General features: G+C 41.8%; 1 protein-coding gene across 6 annotated transcripts in view; it reads left to right on the forward strand.

Moving 5' to 3' along the window:
- igsf9ba (immunoglobulin superfamily, member 9Ba) overlaps positions 1–20097 on the forward strand; it is a 56344-nt gene extending 36247 nt beyond the window's left edge. For 5 of the 6 annotated variants that reach the window (XM_076100146.1, XM_076100144.1, XM_076100147.1 and 2 more), the window contains 14 exons: positions 357–499; positions 1241–1381; positions 1486–1605; positions 1731–1881; positions 3235–3358; positions 4573–4748; positions 6887–7113; positions 7559–7643; positions 7780–7941; positions 8191–8236; positions 9076–9162; positions 9885–11504; positions 15198–15328; positions 15414–20097. In XM_076100146.1, the coding sequence (XP_075956261.1) occupies positions 357–499; positions 1241–1381; positions 1486–1605; positions 1731–1881; positions 3235–3358; positions 4573–4748; positions 6887–7113; positions 7559–7643; positions 7780–7941; positions 8191–8236; positions 9076–9162; positions 9885–11504; positions 15198–15328; positions 15414–15616 (3416 nt within the window). In that variant the 3' untranslated portion in view covers positions 15617–20097. The remainder of the gene's footprint in view (positions 1–356; positions 500–1240; positions 1382–1485; positions 1606–1730; positions 1882–3234; positions 3359–4572; positions 4749–6886; positions 7114–7558; positions 7644–7779; positions 7942–8190; positions 8237–9075; positions 9163–9884; positions 11505–15197; positions 15329–15413) is intronic. The other variant, XM_076100148.1, reaches the window with a different exon arrangement.
- The last annotated feature ends 1993 nt before the right edge of the window (positions 20098–22090 follow it).

Here is a 22090-nt window from a genome sequence, read left to right on the forward strand (position 1 = left end):
CTCTGCCTCTCTGTTGCCTAATCTTCTCTTCCACTTATTCCCCTTTCATCCACACCTCTTTTATGTTCCCTACAAGCATGGACAATTTGTTTGTTTTTTCTCTAATGTCTCTAAGGTTTGGTAAATGCACTCTCTCAAACAATATAGCCCTGCTATCATTATAAATGAATACAAAATAAGAATTTGCTGGATATAAGACTTAATATTACATTTTAGTTTGAGTGGTTTTCTACTCTGAGACGCTTAGTAAAAACCCGGTCTTTCCCATCAAGCAATACACCAAATGTCAATTATTTTGGATTGGATCAAGTGAAATTGTCTAGCATCCCTAACACTGATCTTTCCTTTATGTGCAGACCCTGCCCGAGTGCTCAACATGCCCCCGGTCATCTACGTCCCACGCAAACTGCCTGGCATCATCCGCTGCCCGGTGGACGCCAACCCACCTGTGACATCAGTGAAGTGGGAGAAAGACGGCTATCCCCTCAGAGTGGAGAAGGTTGGTACTCGGGCCTGCGTATAGTCCTCTACATTACCTGTTACACTTTTACATATAAGTTGGCATCTGTGTGTAGGATTTAAAGGAATCTATTTGCAGAAATGGAATATAATATTAGTATAAGTATTTTCTTCAGTGTATAATCACCTGAAAATACAAATCCTTGTGTTTTCGTGACAGCAGAATGAGCCGTTTACATCTGAATACGGAGCCTCTTCATGGAGTCCATGTTTGAGTAGCCCAGATCGGACAGACACAACACTGGCTCAAGATTCATGTTTTATCAGAGTTCTCCTACACACTTGGCACACAGGAGATGTTTCAGTTGGTAGCGTTCTGGCCAGATACCACTAAATCCTACACACTGGATCTCTAGGTCGTCCTAATTAGCATTCATAGCAGTATACAAACATTTAATAAACGGTTTATACCACAGTATAAGAGTTTGTTAATGCACAGTATTTTTAACTTCTTCTGTAAAGACATGTTATATATATATATTATCAGGTTTGTGCCAAAAAAACAGTCATGTTCAAACAGTTTTGAAGTGCCCGGTAGATAGAGCGACAAATAGAGAGCTCTGTGCAGATACTTCATTTATCTTTATTTATCTACTATCTAATGTACTGTCACACAATATGCTGCGCTGCTGTTGAAGGCAGGCCTTCATTACATAAGCATCTACTTCAGTAAAAAAAACAACCTGACATCAAGCATTTCAGATGTCCCCTTGTCTTGTAGTATCCTGGATGGAGCCTGTTGCCGGACGGAAGTATCCGGGTGGCGGAGGCCACAGAAGACTCCCTGGGCACCTACACCTGTGTGCCTTACAATGCCCTGGGTACCATGGGCATGTCCTCCCCTGCCACTTTGGTGCTAAAGGTACTTCACTGCTCATGTTTGCTTCCATCTGCTGCAAGTTTGAGCATACACTGATGTGCCAAGAAGCCCTCGTGATGGGTCTGGTGTTTGTGTGTTTCCTCCAGGATCCCCCTTACTTTAATGTGAGACCTGGGGGGGAGTACCGTCAGGAGGCTGGGAGAGAGCTTGTTATCCCCTGTGCTGCTTCTGGAGACCCTGATATACCAAGCATCGCCTGGAGAAAGGTGCGGCAGAAATAACACACCATAACAAACATCCTAGTAAATCATCTTCTGCACTTGTTTTTATGTGCTGACATGTTTGTTTTCAGTTCTTAACCATGTCGCTGTAATTTCCGTGTCCATTGAAGGTGGGGAAGCCAAGCAAGAGTAAGCACAACATCCTACCCAGTGGCAGCTTACAGTTTCTGTCTCTCAGCAAGGAGGACCACGGAGAATGGGAGTGTGTAGCCACCAATGTGGTCACAAGCATCACTGCCAGCACGCGTATCCTAGTCATCGGTACAACAAATCTGCACAGTGCCCTCAGCTCACCAGAGCTTGCTCAATTTCCTCAACCAACTGACCTTTCAAAGTTGTTTTGAGTTCATTGTGATCCCACTTTGCTGTGTGTGTATTGAGTGATTTGCACGATAAGACCCTCATCCCTCAGACACCTTGCCTCTGTCCAATTTCCCCCTGGGCATCATTTAAATTCCATTAGATCTTATCTGTAACAGCTTTATACTGTTAATTCAAAACGCCTGAATCTGTAACTACAGTGTGGTATCCACCCCTCTGCTAAAACACCCTCACTACAGCCTTTGTCTGTTGAGTCAATGGACCAAGGACATACTTTCACTCTTGGATAAATTGACTGAAGTGTCGACAAAGGCAGGCAGGGTTATGAAGTTTAAACAGGGCTGTGAAGGTCCCGATGCACAAAGATTGCATTGTTATTCACTCGGAAAATGATCTGTGTGTATAAAAGCCCCAAAAACTGAACATTGTAGAAAGTCTCCTCTATTACCTATAATGCAAGTTGCAGGGTTCAGATTTTAATAACTAATCATGGTGGGAATGAATCATGTAGAATATACAATATGCAGAAGTTTCTGTGTTCTCGGGATGGTTAGTGCTGCATTCTTTGCACTCATTATACACACAACTGCTCTTCCCTGTGGAAATATTTATTAGATTTGTTCTTTATTTTTTCAGATGCTAGTCCAGACTTTTTAAAGGAATACTCACTCATACTCGCACCAAAAAATATGTATGTTGAGTATGAAATAGTCGACCCCTGCAGCCTAGAAAGATGTATTTATATACAGTATAGGTTTCACATGCCGGCGGAGTGGTTATACTGTAGTGGCAGCTCCAGCCCACCTACGTGCCACCAGCTCTTAGCCGACAGGTGTCGCAGACAGCTGTGCCCCTCGGACCATGCTCAGGTCTCTCTTTCATCCCAGGGAGAAGTAACTGGCTTTGGGCCACGCGGCACAGCTGCTACGTGGGCGGGATGAGCAGAGCTGCAGACAGCACTGCTGCTCTTGAACTTGACCTTACACTGGTCACCACCTTAGCCAGCATCACATTATTACAGCAAGAGTGTGCGTTGCACGCTGCAGCACAGCATTTTTTGGGGGCAACAAATTGCTCCTCAATCGACTTGAGGTGCATTATGTTGAACTCAATCAGTAGGCTTGACTTTAAATGGCCAGTTATGTGAATGAAGTGTAATATACCGTACATATACTATAGTTCCATTACTGCAAGTGATATTAAATGATAATTGTAAGCAGTTATATATCTGATTAGGTAAATTAGTACTTGTGCTTTTTAAATGAATTCCCTCTCTGTGTCTCGGTCTCCCAGGCACCAGCCCACACGCTCCGGGCAATATCCATGTATTGCCCTCAACAACCTCTGCTAATGTGTCCTGGGAACCAGGATATGATGGCGGCTTCGAACAGACGTTCTCTGTGTGGTACGGTCCAGTGTGAGTGCTCTTATTTAACTTCAAATCAATGGCAGCAGTCTGCAGATGTGGAAACACTACCTTGAGGTTAAGAGCCTAGTTTGACTAGTGATGATAAAATATGTCAGAAAGTCAATCACAAGCAGAATGTTTTGACAGCATATTTCTCAGGGTATTCAGTAGACGTGCGTGTGCATTATTCATGGTGCGTATTGGGGAAAGTAACATCTCACTCGCTCACTATCAGGTACATGAGGTACGTGCACCTGATAGTTATCGCGTTTTTCAGTGGTGGATACAATTTTAAAAGGTGCAAGTACTTCACTTGAGTACTGGGTTTCTATTTTTTTGCTACATTTATACTTTAATAAAATTCTGAAGCAAATATTGTACTTTTTACTCCACTACATTTATTTCAATGCCCGGTAATTACCTTGTAGAGCCAAACACATTGTAGCCGAGTGGAGCAGAGTATTGTGAATGTTAACAATAAGAGTGATAAGAACTGACAGCATGGCATAACTCTAATGAGGTAAAATGCACCAAAGAACTACTTTTTTTAAATTACAGTTTAAAATAAGCAGATGTTCCTCAAATAATTTTATGATTAAGACTTTCTTGCTAAAGTGGCCTTATTTCCCCGGTGGAACATTCAAGTGATTTTGCCAGTCGCCATCTTTTTGTGCACATGTGGACATTTTTATCTAGATACAGACGTTATCTTTGTTGGTCTGTCTATGCTCATTCAGACAAACTAGTGAAAACATTCAGTCAGTCTTGAAAGATAAAGATTGGTATGCATTAAGGGCATCAACTTTATTTCTTAACCCTGTTTTTTGTTTTAATTTTCTAAAATCAGTGCAATTCAAAGTGCTTCGCAGTTGATTATAAGATAGAACAAATGTAAGCAGTAAAACAATGCATATAGAAATAAAAAACAATAAATTAAATATAAATTTCATTTGGTATTTTGTTTTTTTACAGGCAGTAAAGCATTTTAAAACATGACTATAATAAAGACTCGATTACATTAAGTGCTTGAAGACAAGTAACATAATTTTATCTGAAACAGAGAAATCTTGTTGGAGCTCGACCCTTAACTTTATTGCAAAACCAATTTAACCAATTGACCAACACTGTCTTATGACTAATGACAGTTATTACATTATTCATCATTATTTCTGGTATAAATCATCTACAATTTCTCTGTTTTTCTGTCTCATTTCTGTTCTCAGGTCAAAGAGAACAGACTTCGGTCCTCATGACTGGCATTCGATGCCAGTTTCCGGTGCTCAGACCTGGTTGGTGGTGCCCGGGCTGGAGCCTGGGACAGAGTACCAGTTCAGTGTGCTGGCACAAAACAAACTGGGCACGGGCCCATTCAGCGAAGTTGTGACAGTCAACACTGCAGGTGGGTTCTTATTCAAAGCTTTCTCCATCTATATTTGCTGCTTTTTGACTTCAAAATAAATCGACTGAGTTGCACTGAGACACTATTTATATATTTTTTACAATATTATCACATAGCGTACTGCCATCTATTGATGTTCACACCAATGAATACGGATAAAACAAAGTCATTTAATTCAGATTTTACTTTGGTACGTTTAAGAAGGATGAGTGCATGAGCATCACATCAGAAGTTTACAATGCATTATATTTTCTCTATATTTATCTTTTGTTATGCCATTATAATGCAAACCATTTTCATCATGATGAAACAAAATATACAGATGACATAATGTTTTATACCAACTGAACCAAAAACATGCAGAGGAAGTAGATTGATTTAATCTAGGCTATAAATGCCAGACCAAACCTGAGCCCTTGAATGTATATGACAGAATTATTCACTTTATAATCCACTTCAAAGACAGCGACACGTTTGCATGCTGCTTTAAATCCATCCACCTCCATAATACACAGTTGGTGATTAAACTCTTCATCAATCAAGAACTGTATCCCTCCTAAGCCCAGGTGTTCTCTCTTGTCAGGATTTCAAAAGAAGGAACCCCCAAATATTTAACAACATAACTGTGAAATCATTTTACTGATGCTATGAAACACTTGATGACAGTAACTTCATCACAATACCGGCTTTGTTCTTTACAGCGTAAACCCGGATTCTGCTACTCGTTGTGTTGGAAAGCTTACCGTCATTCAACAAAGGCTAAATGAGGCTTGAAAAGTTCTGACCTAGTTCACAGACTTGGATAGAAGCTAATACTGTTGATGAATGGCAGCAGACAAAAAGCTTTTTGGTTTATACTGTACAGTAATGTTACATTACATACGTAGTCTTATTCTTTTTATAACTTTTTAAGCATGTGCAAGAAGGAGGATAGATTTCGGTTAAACTGGTACATCGCAAGAGACCCATGTTTTAGGTCCAAATCATGCATTATTAATGTTACACTGGTTTAATACAGTTTGCCCTGTTCCTTTGTCTCTGAAAACCAAGACAAATTTACTGCATTGCTGTTGTGTTATTGTGATGTGCTGGATCAACATACATACAACTGATAGGATGGTTTAAGTGACATGAGTTCCGCATTCATTTAATTTAGCTTTGAATTCTTTGATTTCAGACATTGAATTTTCTTTTTGAGTGAAATTGTACAACAGATCACTGAAGGCCTGAGTAGTGTATCTATTTGTAGATAGATTTAATGTTTTTTTATTTGTGGGTAAAAAGGAAAACGGTGTCTCAAAGTTTTTTTCTTCTAAAAGAAAATAGTCAAAGGTCAACACATATGAAGTCATTTTAATCTTCGTTCAGTGGGATTGTGGAGTATTTAGTCTGAGGTCAGGTGGAGTACTTGTATATAGTATTTCGGGAGCTGAACCACTCTACTTTCTCAAGGCATATGGCATATTTCAAGCATTTATATCATACACAAAAAGAGCAACCAAATATTTTTCGTTACTCTCAGCACTGTTGGTTTAGCTATGCTAGCAGCATTGCTCTAATTTTGGTCAATTTCGGTCTATCCGTCACTTTGGTCCAGACTGACCTCAACAATTATGGGATGGATTGCCATTAAATGTTGTACAGACATTCATGGTTCCCAGAGGATGAATCCTACTGACCTCAGTGATCCCCTGACTTTTCGTCTAACACTACCAGCAAATGAACATGATATTTGGGTAGAGTTAAACATTTAGGAGGAATTGTAATAACTTTAGGAATCCATTAACTTCGCCATCTTCAGGTCAAAGTTGCATTTCTTTAATGACCAAACAAGACATTCTCATCATCCTCAGTTATACTTTGTGTTTAGTGCTAATTAGCAATGTCAGCATGCTAAGACGCTGAACTAAAATAGTGATCATGGTAAAGATTACACCTGCTTAGCATCAATATGTTAGTGTCGCCGTGATGAGCATGTTAGCATCATGTGGTTAGCATGCTGATGTTAGCATTTATCTCAAAGCGGCCACACAGAGCTGCTAGCATGGCTGTATACTCTTAGTATATACTCTTATATAATAAGATAATGTCTGAATTAGTTTCCTCTGTTAACTATGTGCAACATTTCTGCTCCCCAGGCTCTCCTCTGGGTACCCCAGAACCACTGGTGCTTCTTACTCCACCACGGTGCCTCACAGCCAATCGCACGCAGCACGGTGTCCTCCTCACATGGCTCCCCCCAGCCAACCACTCCTCACCCATCGACCGATATATCATGGAGTTCCGCCTCGGGGAGAGGTGGGAGGTTCTGGATGACCTGATCCCATCCACTGAGACCGAGCTCATAGCCAGAGACCTGGTTCAGGTCAGTTACATACACATGTCGACTTCTATCTCCCCATTTCATGGTGCCGAGCATGATAAGGAATCAACATTGCTTTCAATAAATATTCCATTTCTAAACAGTCCACATTTTTATCATATGCAATGTGTTTTAATGGACATCAGTCTACACAAAATGTCTTCTGGCTTTTGTTTTTTAGTGCATTTTAATTAACAAAAATTGAAATTACAAAAAAGTTAGTTTGTGCTACTTAAATGACTAAAATAAGAATATGCAAACAAGACAATTGCAAATTATAAATTTCTTGTTATGATGCAAGTAATAGCAAATAGAAACATTATCATATATATCATTATGATACATAGGTGCGTTTTAAAAACTTAAAGCACGATCTACTCAGCTATAAAGGAAAATCAGTGCATGAGACGGCCATAAGAAGAGTGTGTCTGTTGTGTCTCTCTCACAGGAGTCCTGGTATGAATTTCGAGTGATGGCTGTCATGGATGACCTGATCAGTGAGAGCAGCAACGTAGTGGGAGTGTCTAGCACGGGTAAGTTATTTATTTATTTATTTTTACAAAGAAACATTACAAACGACACACAGAGATGCTTGGCCCTCGTGAGGGATACATATGCGGGTTTTGTGTTTGTAACTTCTCCCTTTCACCCACTTGTTTGCCCCATCAGATCCCTTCCCCCCTGCAGAGTTGCCTGATGAGGGGCTGGCACGGCCGGTGGTGGCGGGGGTTGTGGCGACTATCTGTTTTCTGGCAGCGGCAGTCCTGTTCAGCACTCTAGCAGCTTGCTTTGTCAATAAGCAACACCGTCGCAAACTCAAGCGTAAACCAGGTCGGTATTAAATGTAACATGTAATAATTGTAGTATTACATGTTTGATTATGGATGGATTACTGCATTGGCCTACTGGGGTGAATGGTAATGTTTATTTTTAGAAAGTCAATAAAATGAGTCTTGATGGGTGGGGGGGACGGTTACTCGTCCCAGGGTCCTGTTCTCTCATAATCCGTCCGTGTGTCTGACTTCTGCTTGTACGATTCAACAGAGGAAATGCTCAATTGAAATGTCTTTGTCCTCTCAGATCCTCCCTTGTCGGTGACACACTTCAGGAAAAGCATTGAGTCACCGTAAGTAAAGTCACTGCCAGAGCAGTCTGCAGTCTGCCAGAGGTGGCTACTACTGTGCATCTTCTAATGCACCTTTTTTACGTAATCTCTCTTCCCATGCATGCTGTGAGAAGGCATTCGTTTTAACAGTAAAGCAACTGGAAATACAGAATCTTTTTAAAGCCTTGTTAGTAGAGCAGATTATTACACACAGCATGCTTCCTCCTGCGCATTTGGACAAGACGTAATATGAAAAGAGATGGTATATTTGCTGAGACGTTCAAAGCGCAGGTGGATGATTTAAAAACAGCATTGGTTATATTTCCGGGCTACTTGAAGGGTGTGGAAGAACATGTACAGTAGCAGCCTCTAGCGGATCGTGGGCCGATTAAAGAAAGTTCAAAGCAGCCGAGTCAGCATTTTAAGCACATTACCCAGAGTGCCCAAGCTGCAGTATGTGTATTGATTTTTGATCCATCTGTGTTCTTTAACCTCAAACGCTGTCTGCTTTCTGCATGATTCCAAGTGTGTAATAATGCTATTCTTTTGTTTAGCTGCACATTTAATGTACAGTATCCGCTACATGTGTGTATTTGTCTGTCTGTCTGTAAATCTTGTGTACGTGTATGATTGCATTTCAATCTCAAAAGACGCTCATTTGTGACAATAATCTGTGTAAATCCCATTCCAGAGTAAATGTTTATTTCTGCCTGAGACTTTTGGTAAACCGTCAGTATCAGATACCTTTGTTTATTCTTTATGAAATGGTCCAGGCAGGTCAGGGAGTTCACATGTAGTCCTTCCTGCAAGTGGCATAGTCAAGTATGAACCAGGCCCATGTCGTTTGTCTCTCAACGCAGGCCTCCTCTCACCCCCTTGCCAGGGGTAGAGCCCTGCTGGGACGAGCCTGCCAGGAGCAGTTTCTTGCCCCCGCCCGCCAGCCCCCTGTGAGTGCCTGCCTGCACTAAAATACAGAGTGTGCTGCACTGCACTGGCTTGGCTGCATGGTTAATGCATTGCGTAGAAATGATCAAATGACAATTTGTTGTAGTGAGGCCTACCACTGGTCTATTTGCATGCACAGATTTCCATGCACCGTATACAGGGATTAAAATGCATTAGCTCAGCTGCATGTACAGTTAAGTACTGTGTATATGCACTCTTAATAATGTATGTCTACCTGATGCATTCACTGACCCAGTAAGTGTCGACTATGCTGCTCCTGGTGTGGGCAAATGAGGCCTGGTTAGATGTCATCTGCTTCCCTCACATCACCATTTGGTGCAGCATATGGAAATTGGTCTCACTTCTGCTCAAGTAGTAGATTCAATAGATCTGTGATACGGTTGTCATGGTTGTGTTGTTGGTTCTCCTCTCATCCTGTCATTCTGGCTTGGTTCATTAGCTGCTGTCCTATCAGAATGCTGCCGCCGCCATTAACTGGTCATTATCATAATTCAGTTCATTATGGCTGCCTTGATAGAGTGCTTTGGCTTCGTGTTGTGTCATCTGTTTAGCTTAAGAATGAAACCACAGTCATGCCTATTGATTTACAGCATCAGAGATTTTTTGTTTGTTTTAAAGAAAAACTTTACGCACGTTCCCTTTGGGTTTCATCTGGTATTTGTTAAACTAAGCGAGTGCCTTGTGTCTGCATTTCTTTTATCAGGTTGTCATCGGGGAAGATAAGTCCAGAGAGCTCTCCGCCATCTCGGCCCCGGTCTTATTCTTCAGATGGTTCCCACGGCCCAGGCCTCTATGTCAGGAAGCTGCCCAGCCCTCAGAGAGAACGAGACAAAGAGCTCTCCTTCTACAAGAAAACCAAGCGTGCCATAGCCAGCAAGAAATACAGTGTGTCCAAGTATGAGGCAGAGGTCACCACGCCCATTGAGCTGATAAGCCGCGGCCCCGATGGTCGCTTCATCATGGAGAGCCCACCGCCCCGCCGCATCCATGGCTTCCCCTTCGCAGAGGAGTCTGACATGTACCCCGAGTTCCGGCAGTCTGATGAGGAGAATGATTTTGACCCCGGGCCTATGCCGCCCATCATGCCTACGCTGCGGCCCCAGCTCTCCCCAACGTCCTCCAGCCTGGAGTCAACGCAGCCCCCCAACTACAGCCCCCGCCTACACAGGGCCATGGAAGGTATGAGCTTTGCAGAGGGCAGTGCACTTCACGCCTCAGGGCAGGCCCCGGCCTCCCGCTACAGGGGCTTTCCCCAGGGCCCATTCTATGGGTATCTAGGCAGCCGCATTGAATCAGGGATTCCACCACCATTCTACATGCCTGACATCAGCCCGCGTAGCTCTGCTCTGTCCTCCCCACCAGGCACTGCCGAGGGGCCCTTTGGTTACCCCTCCATCCCTGAGGAGAGTGGAGAGATGGAGCACCATCAGTACACTGCCTCTGGCCATTCTCTGTCTCACACACACAGCCCTCCTCACTCTCCTGAAAGCTGGCAGCCTCATGAGTTACCCTTCCTGGGTCTAGAGGGTCCGCGGTTCATATACCCACCTCACCATCCCTTACATCCTCCCCAGGACCTACCTGATCCACCCCCATACCCTCCTCACTCTCTCCCCCAGAGTCGCCTGCACCTCCATTCCTTAAAGGATCAAATAAGCCCCGGGCTCCTGCAGCTGGAGGTCCCTATGGCTCCCCCAGGCAGAGACAGGCCCCTGGGGCCTCCGGTTAGGCGATTAGCTATGCAACAGGCCCAGAGTCTCGGCCAACTCAGACACACGGCCCACGGTGTGGGTGTACCAGTGTTGCCTTACCCTGACCCGGCAGCCCGTGCAGGGAGCTCAAGCACAGCCCCCAGTAGTAGCCCTCAGTCCTGGCTCAGCCCGAGGGCGGGCCGCCGGGCAGACCCCTGCCTACCCCCGCTAGTACTCCAGCCCTCCCGCCTCTCTCCACTCTCCCAAAGCCCCCTTAGCACCCAGCCGGGTTCCCCAGATATTCTAGTGCGGCCCCCTCCGCGCCCCAGCATCCTCCGCACCTCTCGGTCTCTGGAGATGCACGAAATCACCCTGCAGCCCTCGGCCACTGTCAGTTTCTCCCGGAGGTCCTCCCTGTCCGCCTCTCCCACTCAGAGCCAGGGCGGCAGGCAACCCAGCCCCAGTTACCACGCCCACATGTCCTATGCCTCCACTGCAGCCAGTTACCCCTCCCAGTCTCCCTCTCCCCCTCTGGAGGGCAGGGATGTTTTCGGGCAGAGGCCATCCCAGAGAAGGACAGAGGAGGAGATGCTACCCTCAGAGCCCTCTCAGCTCCAGATATCAGCCTCAGGGTAGGTGATCCATTCCAGTAGAGAATAGTCACATATTTATTTAAAGGGGAGATTCTTCTCCTCGTCTGCTCTCTTTTCCAAATTTCCTCGATTTTTACCCACAGTTTTACATTGATGTTTCCATTTTGGAATAATTATGATGCATATTGTACTTTAATATGCAGAAGGCATGTAATTGCATTTAGCACACATTGTATCAGTTCACAAACTAAACTTGATAGCATGTGAAAACACAATTTCAATTTAAGATAATGTATTATTGTCTCTATCACTTTATAGCTCATCAGTTATCCAATAAAATATTCATCACAATACAAATTGAAGTTAAAATAATGACTTCACGAACATTAAGCTTCAGGCTCAAGAAACCCTCAAGTTTACTGTTTTTAAAACTGTGGCATTTTTTTCTGTCCCCCATTTTGAACTGAAGTATTTTTATTTTTTTTGCTGGATATAAATTAAATTTGATCGATCAATTATTCGGATCAATTATTGAAAGAATGAAAGTAAAACAAATGTGTGACATAACTTAGTGTGCATCACTAGCAAAGGTCATTTTCATGCTCAACTTGAACTATTAACTGTGTATTTGATGAACATTTTACATAATTGCTATTACACTATATTTTATACAAAACAAAGGTACCACTTTCTGACAATCTACTCTTTATTAAGCATTTACATGCTGCAACAAATAGCCTTTATTGATGGTTAATTAATTCTTTACTAATTCTTTATAGAAAAGTTAATTAATAAGAGCAAATTCTGGGTTGCCAGTTTGTGAAAAATCTCTATAGCTGTCAAGTTGTTAACAAAGGTTTTAAAAGTAATTAATAAAGGGTGAGAATCCAACAGATCTGTGGTTAGAAATGTTAAAAAATCATTACTGAAGTTAATGAATTTCTCACTTGCCAAAAAGCAAACAGAAAAAGTTGGTAAATCATCTACACAGAATTTAAAGATGTTTATAAATCATTAATAGAGGGTGCTTACAGTAATTCAAGTCTGCTGTTGTAAAGGATAATAAATTGTCAGTGACGGTGGACTTTGATCTTTCATTTAAAAGTAATGGTACCACAGTGTAGAACAACTCAAAAGTCCTGCATACAAAATGCTAAGTTATTAATATCCAGTATAACTCAGCTACTTCTCTACACTGTAAGTTGTTGATAAATACATTTTAGTAGAAATGCTTTGCAGCACTTTTTCAGAGGATCAGAGGACTATCTGATGAATAAAAAGACAAATCAAGTGTCATGCTGGAGGAAGATAAACGAGTCGAAATGATGTCTTATAATTTAACATGTAAGTGATTTATTAACCATTAAGAAAGCCTTTATAAAGTGTGTCTTATTAGAAATTGGTACCAACTGTATAAGGATAAAAACCCATGAAGAAAGAAGGGATTATTTCCCGCAATAATCTGATAGATCAATTCCCCCGTACACAGATTGACAGTCAGACATTACGCAGGAGGTTTCATGCTTTTACACCTACATAAAAACTAAGCTGAGCCTCATATACTTTTATGCCCCCACAGTTATTTCTTTAGTGCACACATTCCTGCGGCCCCTCACACCCACCTCACACCCCTAGTAGCTACAATCATACAGTAGCTAAAGCCATGACGCAGCAGAGACTTGCTCCTGCACCATCACTGGCCTTAAAGGGAAGGTAGCTTATAGGGCTGCTGCTTTATAGAGGGTAAGGGTCTTACGTGATTTGTTTTTGATTGATCTCAGCTATCTGGGCAGCGTTGTGACCCGGTCCCCTCCGCCGCAATAGGTAAGGGTCGGACCCATGTCTGAGAGGGGAGGGGTCAGCAGGGGGAGGGCTCTAATCACTCTCTCCTTTAAAGGGGAATTGCTTTGGGTTGTGCCTCTGTGCTGGATTCAAGTGAAGTATAACTAATGGTAATAATGACTGCAGGACACATTTGTCAATACTCTTCCCAGGCACAGTAAGCCTGCTGTGGCGTAGGCCGCAGTAATTAGGCTTGTGAGCAAGCACGAGGAGCAGTTTTGGACCGTGGAGAAGCATTTTTGTCTTTGGATTGTCTTTTGAATACAGACATGTTTCCCTGCACACAAAAAAAAAGAAGCCTTGAATCAATAGAGGATGCACATGAATGAGACTGGAGTATTCCCCTTTAAAGCTTTGTTTCATGTGCAAAATGCCATGCATGCATTCTCTAAACTTCTTTCTACGACCAAACAAATAACAACGATTCTCAAACTAAATTCTTTGTCACATTTGTTGTCCTTAGTGCTTTCGTTTTTCTGTCATGTGACTGTTTTTTAATGGCCATTTCCTCTTCCTGTCATGTGACTTGTTCTTTAACGGCCATTTCCTCTTCCTGCCATCTCCTCCCGTCAGCATGGTGAAGCCTCTGTACGCAGTGTTCATGTTTATGAAAGTGTGCTGTACAGTGTTCATGTCTATGGAAATGTACTATAGTTAACACACTGTGGCATCTGCACACAGCTCATGTGACAATGGAAATATTCTCTATCTGTCCAGGACTGTTTCTCACATTTGCCTCCCCCTCTCTGCTAACGGCTCTCAATCTCTCTCTCCACAGCGACAAGTGATGGACAAGCATCTCTAAAGCTTTGTGTTCCTATGCCTTTTGAAACATTACATGTTTGGCACAACAACTTGACTTAATGCAACATTAAGCCACGTTTTGAAGCTGTTTACACTCAGTTATTTAAAAGGCAGAGATGTTGAGCCAACAGTGAGCCTGATGAAGCTAAATGTTAAGAGTTTGTGAGGTTAATTCAATTTGTATTGCATCTTTCTATGAGAGATGGACAACAAAACCGAGTATTCGGTATGAGGTAAAACTGCATACTATGACAATGAAGCTACTTTAACTTTAATTATACATTGATTCTTTTTCATTAAACTTAGCATGTATCACTCATGAAATGAAAATAGGGATTCGGGGTTTAAAAAGAGACGTTTATTTTCAGTTTTAAAACACACACTTCATCGTAACACACTTATTAAACTGTTAGAGAAATGCTCTACTGTATGCTAAATATAGTGGTATTGGGAGACATTTAAAGGATAATTTCAGACTTTATTGTTACGGGAAGTTCCACAAATTATTTTCATTTTATGAGTTTTATACAGCAAAGAGTATTTCTGAAGCAGTCACTATTTAAAGACCCAAACCTGAGGGAGCACAGTAATTGAAATAATCAGTCAACCTGAGATGTGTTTACCATTTTAGTACTTTTGCTGAGATTACAAAATGCCCCTGATTTTAAATTACAGTCATGGGACCTAAAATTAGAGAACTTTTGCATCTCTAACACTTTACCCTTAGTGTAGTTTACTATACATCTTGGACTGGGTCTTTAATGTAATGATTGTTTCAGAAGAAACTAAAAAAGCCAAATAAGTTCACCAAATCCACCTTATGTCAACTATTCTTTCTTTCTCTCACTTCCTGTTTCCTTTGAGTCTAACTTTGCATCATCCATCACTGCAGATAGAAAGTGGAAATTCATCATCTTAGTGAAAGGGCTCTCAGTAGAAGTACACGAGCTCATCAAATCATACAGTACAATACTGGAAATAGCAATGCAAAGGGCCATTCTGTCTTTTCACATCGGAGGCGGGACCGAACACGACGGTCGGATTAATGCAGAACAACGCATGCTGTGCTGTCTCTCTTCTTCTCAGGGAACCTCTAGGTGCGTCTGGTGATCCTGCCGGGTCTGAGAGCTTACCCGCACTGCTACACCACTGTATTACTAAAGCCAAGGGAGCGGCTGCCAACAACAATAACAACACAACCTCCGGAAGGAGAACAGGTTCGTTTGACGGTTTGAGAAGGGATTAATCTCAAAACATGTGGGTGGTGTGTTACTCCTGTGCTTCTCTCTGCCTCCCTTTCAGGTGTGTGTCCCTCTCAGACCCAGCAGCAATCTCAGACACCCCAAGAGGGGCAGGATCTCCACAGAAAGAGGAAAAGGCAAAACAAGAAGAACCCCTATATCTATTTGACCTCCTTCCTGCACCGCAGGCAGTCTGAGGAGGACCAGACAGGCATATTAGCCAGTGCAGACTCCGAGGGCCCAAATTATGGGACTCTTCGCTGACCCTTGGGCACACCAAGCCATCGGATTCGACTACTAGACTGACCCCACCTCAGCCCTCCCTGCTCCACCCCGGTCTCTAGCTAATGCATTTCTCATAATCTCCAAAAGTTCATCAGTGTTTGGGGAGTGGGAAACATCCTTCTGAATACTCGGCGGGTTGGAAATCTTCTTTCAAGACAAGAACAATGGCTTTTCTGAGTTCTCCACCACTACTTGTCTCGGAAGAATTTCACTTGAAAATGCTCTGAAAATATATAATGTATATAAATAGTAAAAACAAGGGAATTAAGCTTCCTCCTGAAGTAATAAAAAATGTGTTGGTTGAGTATGTCACAACACGTTAAAGATTTTTCACTCACTGGTCATTGAGGGGTCCATCTCTTTAGGTTTTTCCAGTGATATCGCGTACTGTGAAGCCTGGTGCGTCCTCGGACATGGACATGAGTCTACCTTTCCTACAATACAAATAGCGTCAGTATTTAAACACAGGGTTCTTACCACAAAATATACCTCAGAGTAAACGCAGAGTTGCTGTAATTCTTGTGGTATACTGTACGGACTTGACCTTTTTACATATGAACGTATGAACAAAAAGGTTTTTATCACACTCCGCACTCATTCAAATGGATAATATGGCCTATCTTTATCTGATTAAGAAGCTTTTTACTCTCAGTAGTAGCTGGCGTTTTGTGTTTATTTTCACCTATGATCCAATGCCAACCATTAGAGGACTGTTTTAGTTGTAGTGCTTGATGGCTCAGTGAGTTTACATCTCTCATTATAGCACCGTATCAAGACTAAGATCCTTCATGAGAGCTCCCAAAATAATTTGGGACTTCCACGCTCACCAGAGGTTGGACTTGTAGGGTTAGAAGAACAGGGTGATGAATTGTGAAGTGTACTGTTGTATGTAATTCATTATTAAGGAATCATTTGTGAAACGTGGCACGTCTCGAGGTGCCTTTTTTGCCTTTTCTCTTGTTTTTACTAACATTAACTGCCTTTTCCTTCGCCTTCTCATATTTGTCTATTCTGGCTGGGGCGGGGGGGAGGTGAAGGACTCCAATATTATCAGTTTTTACTTTCTCTGCCAAGGACACATGAGAGAAAATGCTACAGAGGATGCATAACTCTTGTTTTTCTTTTCATTTATATTTTAAATGGCTACCTGCTACAACTGTGTATATCCAAGTAATAGGACAGAACCAGAATAACCACACAAATAACAAATACAGAAGTTTAGATTCAAAGAAGGCAAATAAATCCAATGAATAGGACTTCAGCGGAAAGGTACAGACGTACTGTGCATGAGTTGTCATGCGGAAAGAACAAACCAGTAGAGTAAGGATGTTAATGTTTAACAACAGCTGTTCGAGGAGAATGTGATTGCTTCATGAAGCTGTTAACAAGCAATGGGATACATTCAAACAATGGCCACCCTGACTGTTTATCTTTAACAACTGTATATTACTTGCTAGCTACTTCTCTGTGTGTTTGTTACTTTTTCGACACTAACCGATAATGAATGTATGTTTTGCTGTACAGGAAATGAATGTCCCGATGTCACAGTACATTGAATGACCCATTACGTTGTTTATAGTGCAGCTGCGATTTTGGTGAGATGTCCAGTTGGCACATTAAGTCAAAATAGTTTAACTTCTCTGTTTTATTCCTGTATGCGGTAATAATGGGCCCGCACAGGTTCTGAGCCTAAGCTCCCTTTCTTCTGACGGCTCCAAAAACAACGGATGCTAATGCTAATGCTAGTTCAATCACTCTAAGACAAATCAGATATATTTCCATCTGCTTCGAACAACTCCGAGGTTTTCCCGGCAAAAAATATCCACGTGAATGAATCGACTCAATGTCTGCTTACTGAAATCTCTTTTGACGAGTGAGAGAGTGATGATTGCCTGAAAGTGAGCGTCAAAGTGCATATTCTACTTTAGAAAATTGGTTACATGTAAGATACGAGTAAAAAAAAAAAAAATCTATATTTGTTATGTACTGTACATGGTATGTATTGTATTTGTAAAGATAAATCAAACCATGTTTTACAGGAAGTATGAGGATGTGTAAAAAGACGGGCGAGGATCCCAAGGAAAAATAAATTAGATTATATATAAAAGTATTTGCTTACAGTACGGTTTTAAGTGGATAATGTTTCTAAAACATTTTAAGGTGCCTCCTTTGTCATATTTTAGCAAACATTATTTTATCTGAGAAGAAAAGAAACCTTAATGTTACCGTACAATGTATTATTGCCATAGCCCGCTGGCTGCACAAGTTAAGTAGTATTTTCTCTGATGTATAGTACGTGAATGCCCATTGGAAAAAGCTTTAGAAGCAGAAGTATGTTGCCCTCTATAATAATATTCCTGGAACAAAGTAATACTGTATTTTGCCCGTTCATGAGCACACATGTAGATTCACTCCAGATCGTTCGCCTTCAGGTGTCCAAAGCAAATATACTGAAGGAAACTTTTTTTCTAAGAGTCACAGACCTGCTATAGTCAATATACAATACGTGCTGTGGAGGAAGTTGTGTTTACATTAGTTTGATAAAGACAAGTGTGTTAGGGCATAGTTGCTTTCAACATTACGACTTGGTGCTATGTTTAACTTTGTGGTGCTGTAGAATAGAGGTCTAAAGATGTTTTCGTTTTTCTGTTTCCATGAGCAACTCTTTCGGCCCTGTGTGTTTGAGCAACTAAACTAGCTCCGGTAGACACTCTAGGTCCTCATCATAACAGTATCATGATGTGATGACAGTGATAGAAAATACTGGAAAAATAGTATAACCTCCAATAATAGAGACTTGTGACATTCAAATGAACTCAAGATGACCTGTTTTCTATAGTGTTTGCAATGTCTGTCTGTGCTTCCAAGGTACCCTCTCTAAAGCATATTTGTGATGATATTAAGAATATTAACCCAGCCTAAAAGGAGAAACATAACCTGGTTTAGATTAGTACACAACAACAGGACACATGGGAGGGAAACTGAGAGCATCGTCAGGTCACGAGGGGAATTTTTCTACACACTTCCTGTAGGTCTACCATCTTCGGTTAACGGCACTGTTTTTCAAGCACACTATTGCAGGGGCGCAACCGTCTCACGTCATCCCACCACCTTTTAGACGGTAGACTTCCTACTAGTACTGTACAGTTTGGCCATGAATAGTCATCTGATCACATTTATATTTATTTCTGATTCTCCTGGTAGAAAGGTATTGTGAACGCTCATACATCCTCTCCGTGAGTTTGAACGAATGGCCGTCGTCTTCCGGGCTCTTTTTTGCATATTCAACAGAAACATGTACAGCGTTTAAGAGGGCTGCTTTGGACGTACTGTTAGCTCAATTTATATTTTTTATTTTTTTTTCAATTTTTCTGATTACAGCTTTTAGTGCATCAGTAGGTGCTGGTAGGATGATACTTAGAACTGATTTCATTTTTTTATTGTATTAATCTTGCATGTAGTGACAATACAAAAAAAAGAAAAACGCCTATTTAGCAATCATTCATGGACATCCGAGCTGGTTGTTATTGGACGGAAAATAGAAATATGTAGTATTTTCTATGTTCTCTGTTTTTTCATGTGTACCAGCACTGAGAAACTAGAATGTATTATTATCGTAGGCTACAATAAGCACTACATCGTTGACTGTTTTTAGCTAATGCTCATACTCAAGCAAACCAAGTAGTGCTTAAAAAGGAAGAAAATTTACTACATTTCCTTTCATTTTCATCCACTGAACTCTGTGCTGTACATCACATGTTTACATTCTGTACCATATGTTGTTTTTTTGTACATGATTTGTCTCCATGGTATTCTTTAAGTTGTCTACAATGTTCATATGTAAATATTTCAAAACATTTTTTTTACTTTTTACTCCGATAACCTGATGTTTCTTTCTTTTTTTACCTGTCAATTCTCAGACTTGTCATTCTGTTCTGTCACTGCATCAGGTATTACGCTTCACTTAACTTTTTGTAAGCAATTAACTCATACTGTATGGTGCTGTACCAAAGCCTTATGTATAATATTTGTATTACTTTCTCTCTCGTTTGCCACTGCTGTCACAGTGAATTCTGTATCGTCCGAGATCATGTCTTACTCACTCTTCATGTTCAACTGCCATGGATCTCGTTGCTTTATTGAGTAAACAGAAACCTGAACAAACTATAATGTAAAAACACTCTGGCCTGTAACCAACTGGCCTGGATATGTAGTGACAGACGCCATCCAAAGCCTTTATAGGGAAAAACGCACAGGCTCACTCCTGGTGGCTCATCACGACGTAGACATGGGCCTGGCACATGCTCTATGCTCTGTATATGGCATGTCTATGAGAATATGAAAGCAGTGTTGTATTCATGTAACCATATCATTTCAAATGCTTAGTCCCATATGAAATTTTCCTCTCAAATTTTTGTATTTTGATATAATAAAAAAATTAAAAGAGATTTTGTTTTTCACGTGTTTTTGTGTTCTTGAAGCTCCTCTGATCCTCTCTGGGAAGAAGGTGTAGTTCATATGCTGGACACAGGGTGTAGGTGTTGTGCATAGAGTGGGGAAGATAGTGTGTGTGGGGGGGGGGGGATTATTCTAGGACACACTAACATCAGCCCATGAGATAAAGTGCTTGTTTTCTAAATCAGTTTTACACTTAAAAATCACAATTATCCTTTGAATTTAGTCTTAAATAAGACAAATGCATCTTAATTTAGAGCAACAAAAGGCTGTGTTTACGTGCATGTGTGTTGTTCAATGATTAATGTTTCGAACCACAGCTCTGCCGTCTCCACCCACATGCTAAGGAATGAATTGTGTGGCAACAGAGCCAGAACAAGGAAGACAAATACCTTGAAAGAGGATGAGGTCCGTCAGAATGACCTTTGTGCTTTTGTTCAAATTCCCCCTGGCAGGCTGGGAAACAAACAAATGAGCAGCCATCTGCATACACCTGAGGAGTGCAGTTAATCCACTGGTCAAACATACAAACCTTCAAAAGCCTCGTTTCATAAATGCTACATTATATCTGCAGATAATTATAAAAATAGTTTCATTGTCTCGTATTTTTCACCAGCCATTATATTGCATGTTTTAAGTAAAACTAGTTGCAAGTGAGTTTGGGCTGCAACTGATTATTTCTGCTGTTTTTTGTTGATAATAATATAAAAATAATCTGAATCTGTAAAGTAACGTATAACTAAAGGTATCCGTTTATTCTGTGGTGTAAAAAGTACATTTCCCTCTGAGAAGTACAAGAATTATAAAGTGAAATGACATGGAATAGCCTCAAGTACTTGAGTAAATGTTGAACTATTGCTTTGAGAAGCTGCAGCCAATGATGCTCGGTATTTGCCTGATAAATGACATAAACAACATTCAAAATAGTTGAAGATGACTGGGCCTAATCAATTCATCTTTTTGATTAAATGGCCCAAATATGTCAGTACAAGCTCTAGGGCTCCCAGTGGCCCTCCAAGCAAGAAGAGGAATACATGTGTCTAACGTTATCTCCTTCAGTGGACGGGCACAATAAGATGATGTGTTCGGATGAAGTGATTTGCCCACCAGGTTCCACTCCTCTCACTGTTACCACCCCACCTACACTATGGTTATGTAATTCATTACCTAACACCACACAACTTGCCAGATGGGGCTCCTCGGGCTGGTGAGTATTATCAAAAAGGGAGGGAGGGAGGGGGGGGGGGCTTCATGCATATACTCTCACGACTGCTTTATATTCAGGTCCTTGACATTGAAAAAGGTCTGGGAACGCCTGGGGCTAAAACATCCGAGGCACGGGCACGAGATCAGTTGCGCGCGCTCCCGGTGGCGAGTGCAGATTCACAGCAGTCAGCCAGCCGCGGCTCCCCGGAATGACTCCCACACTGCCTCAGCGATGTCGCACCCGAGCACAGTGTTTATCCTAAAATAACATCTACCTCAGATTGTCGGCCGCCAACCCGCCTGTGTGTGTGTGTTTTGTCCGACACGAGCGTTTGTGCAGTGCGATGCTGACAACATGTTTCCTCGTCGAGAAGCTCAGCGCTGTGCGGCATAGAGGAGGCGGCAGAGTGGAGCAGCGTGCACAGTTACAGGTAGGCTGTTTGCACAGGGACTGCTGCGGAACACCATCTCAACGCTCGATCCAGGCGTGCTTTAAGCGGTCAGCCGATCAACGTTGATACAAGGATTGTGTGTGTGTGTGTGTGTGTGTGTGTGTGTGTGTGTTTGCGTGTTTGTGTGAGAGAGAGAGAGAGAGAGAGAGTGAGAGAGAGTGAGAGTGTAGCCTACGTGTGTCTGGCTGCACGAGGCTGACCGGTGATCTGTCAGGCCCAACAGGTCAGAGTACACCGTCGGTTAACTTTCCCCGCTCCACATTGTTGTGTTGCTCTGTTGAATTGCATTATCTGTGAACTCTGTATCGTGTGTGTGTGTGTGTGTGTGTGTGTGTGTGTG

The sequence above is a fragment of the Anarhichas minor genome, unplaced genomic scaffold (assembly GCF_050575085.1).
Source record: "Anarhichas minor isolate MPS153535 unplaced genomic scaffold, ASM5057508v1 ptg000026l, whole genome shotgun sequence".
Lineage (NCBI taxonomy): Eukaryota > Metazoa > Chordata > Actinopteri > Perciformes > Anarhichadidae > Anarhichas > Anarhichas minor.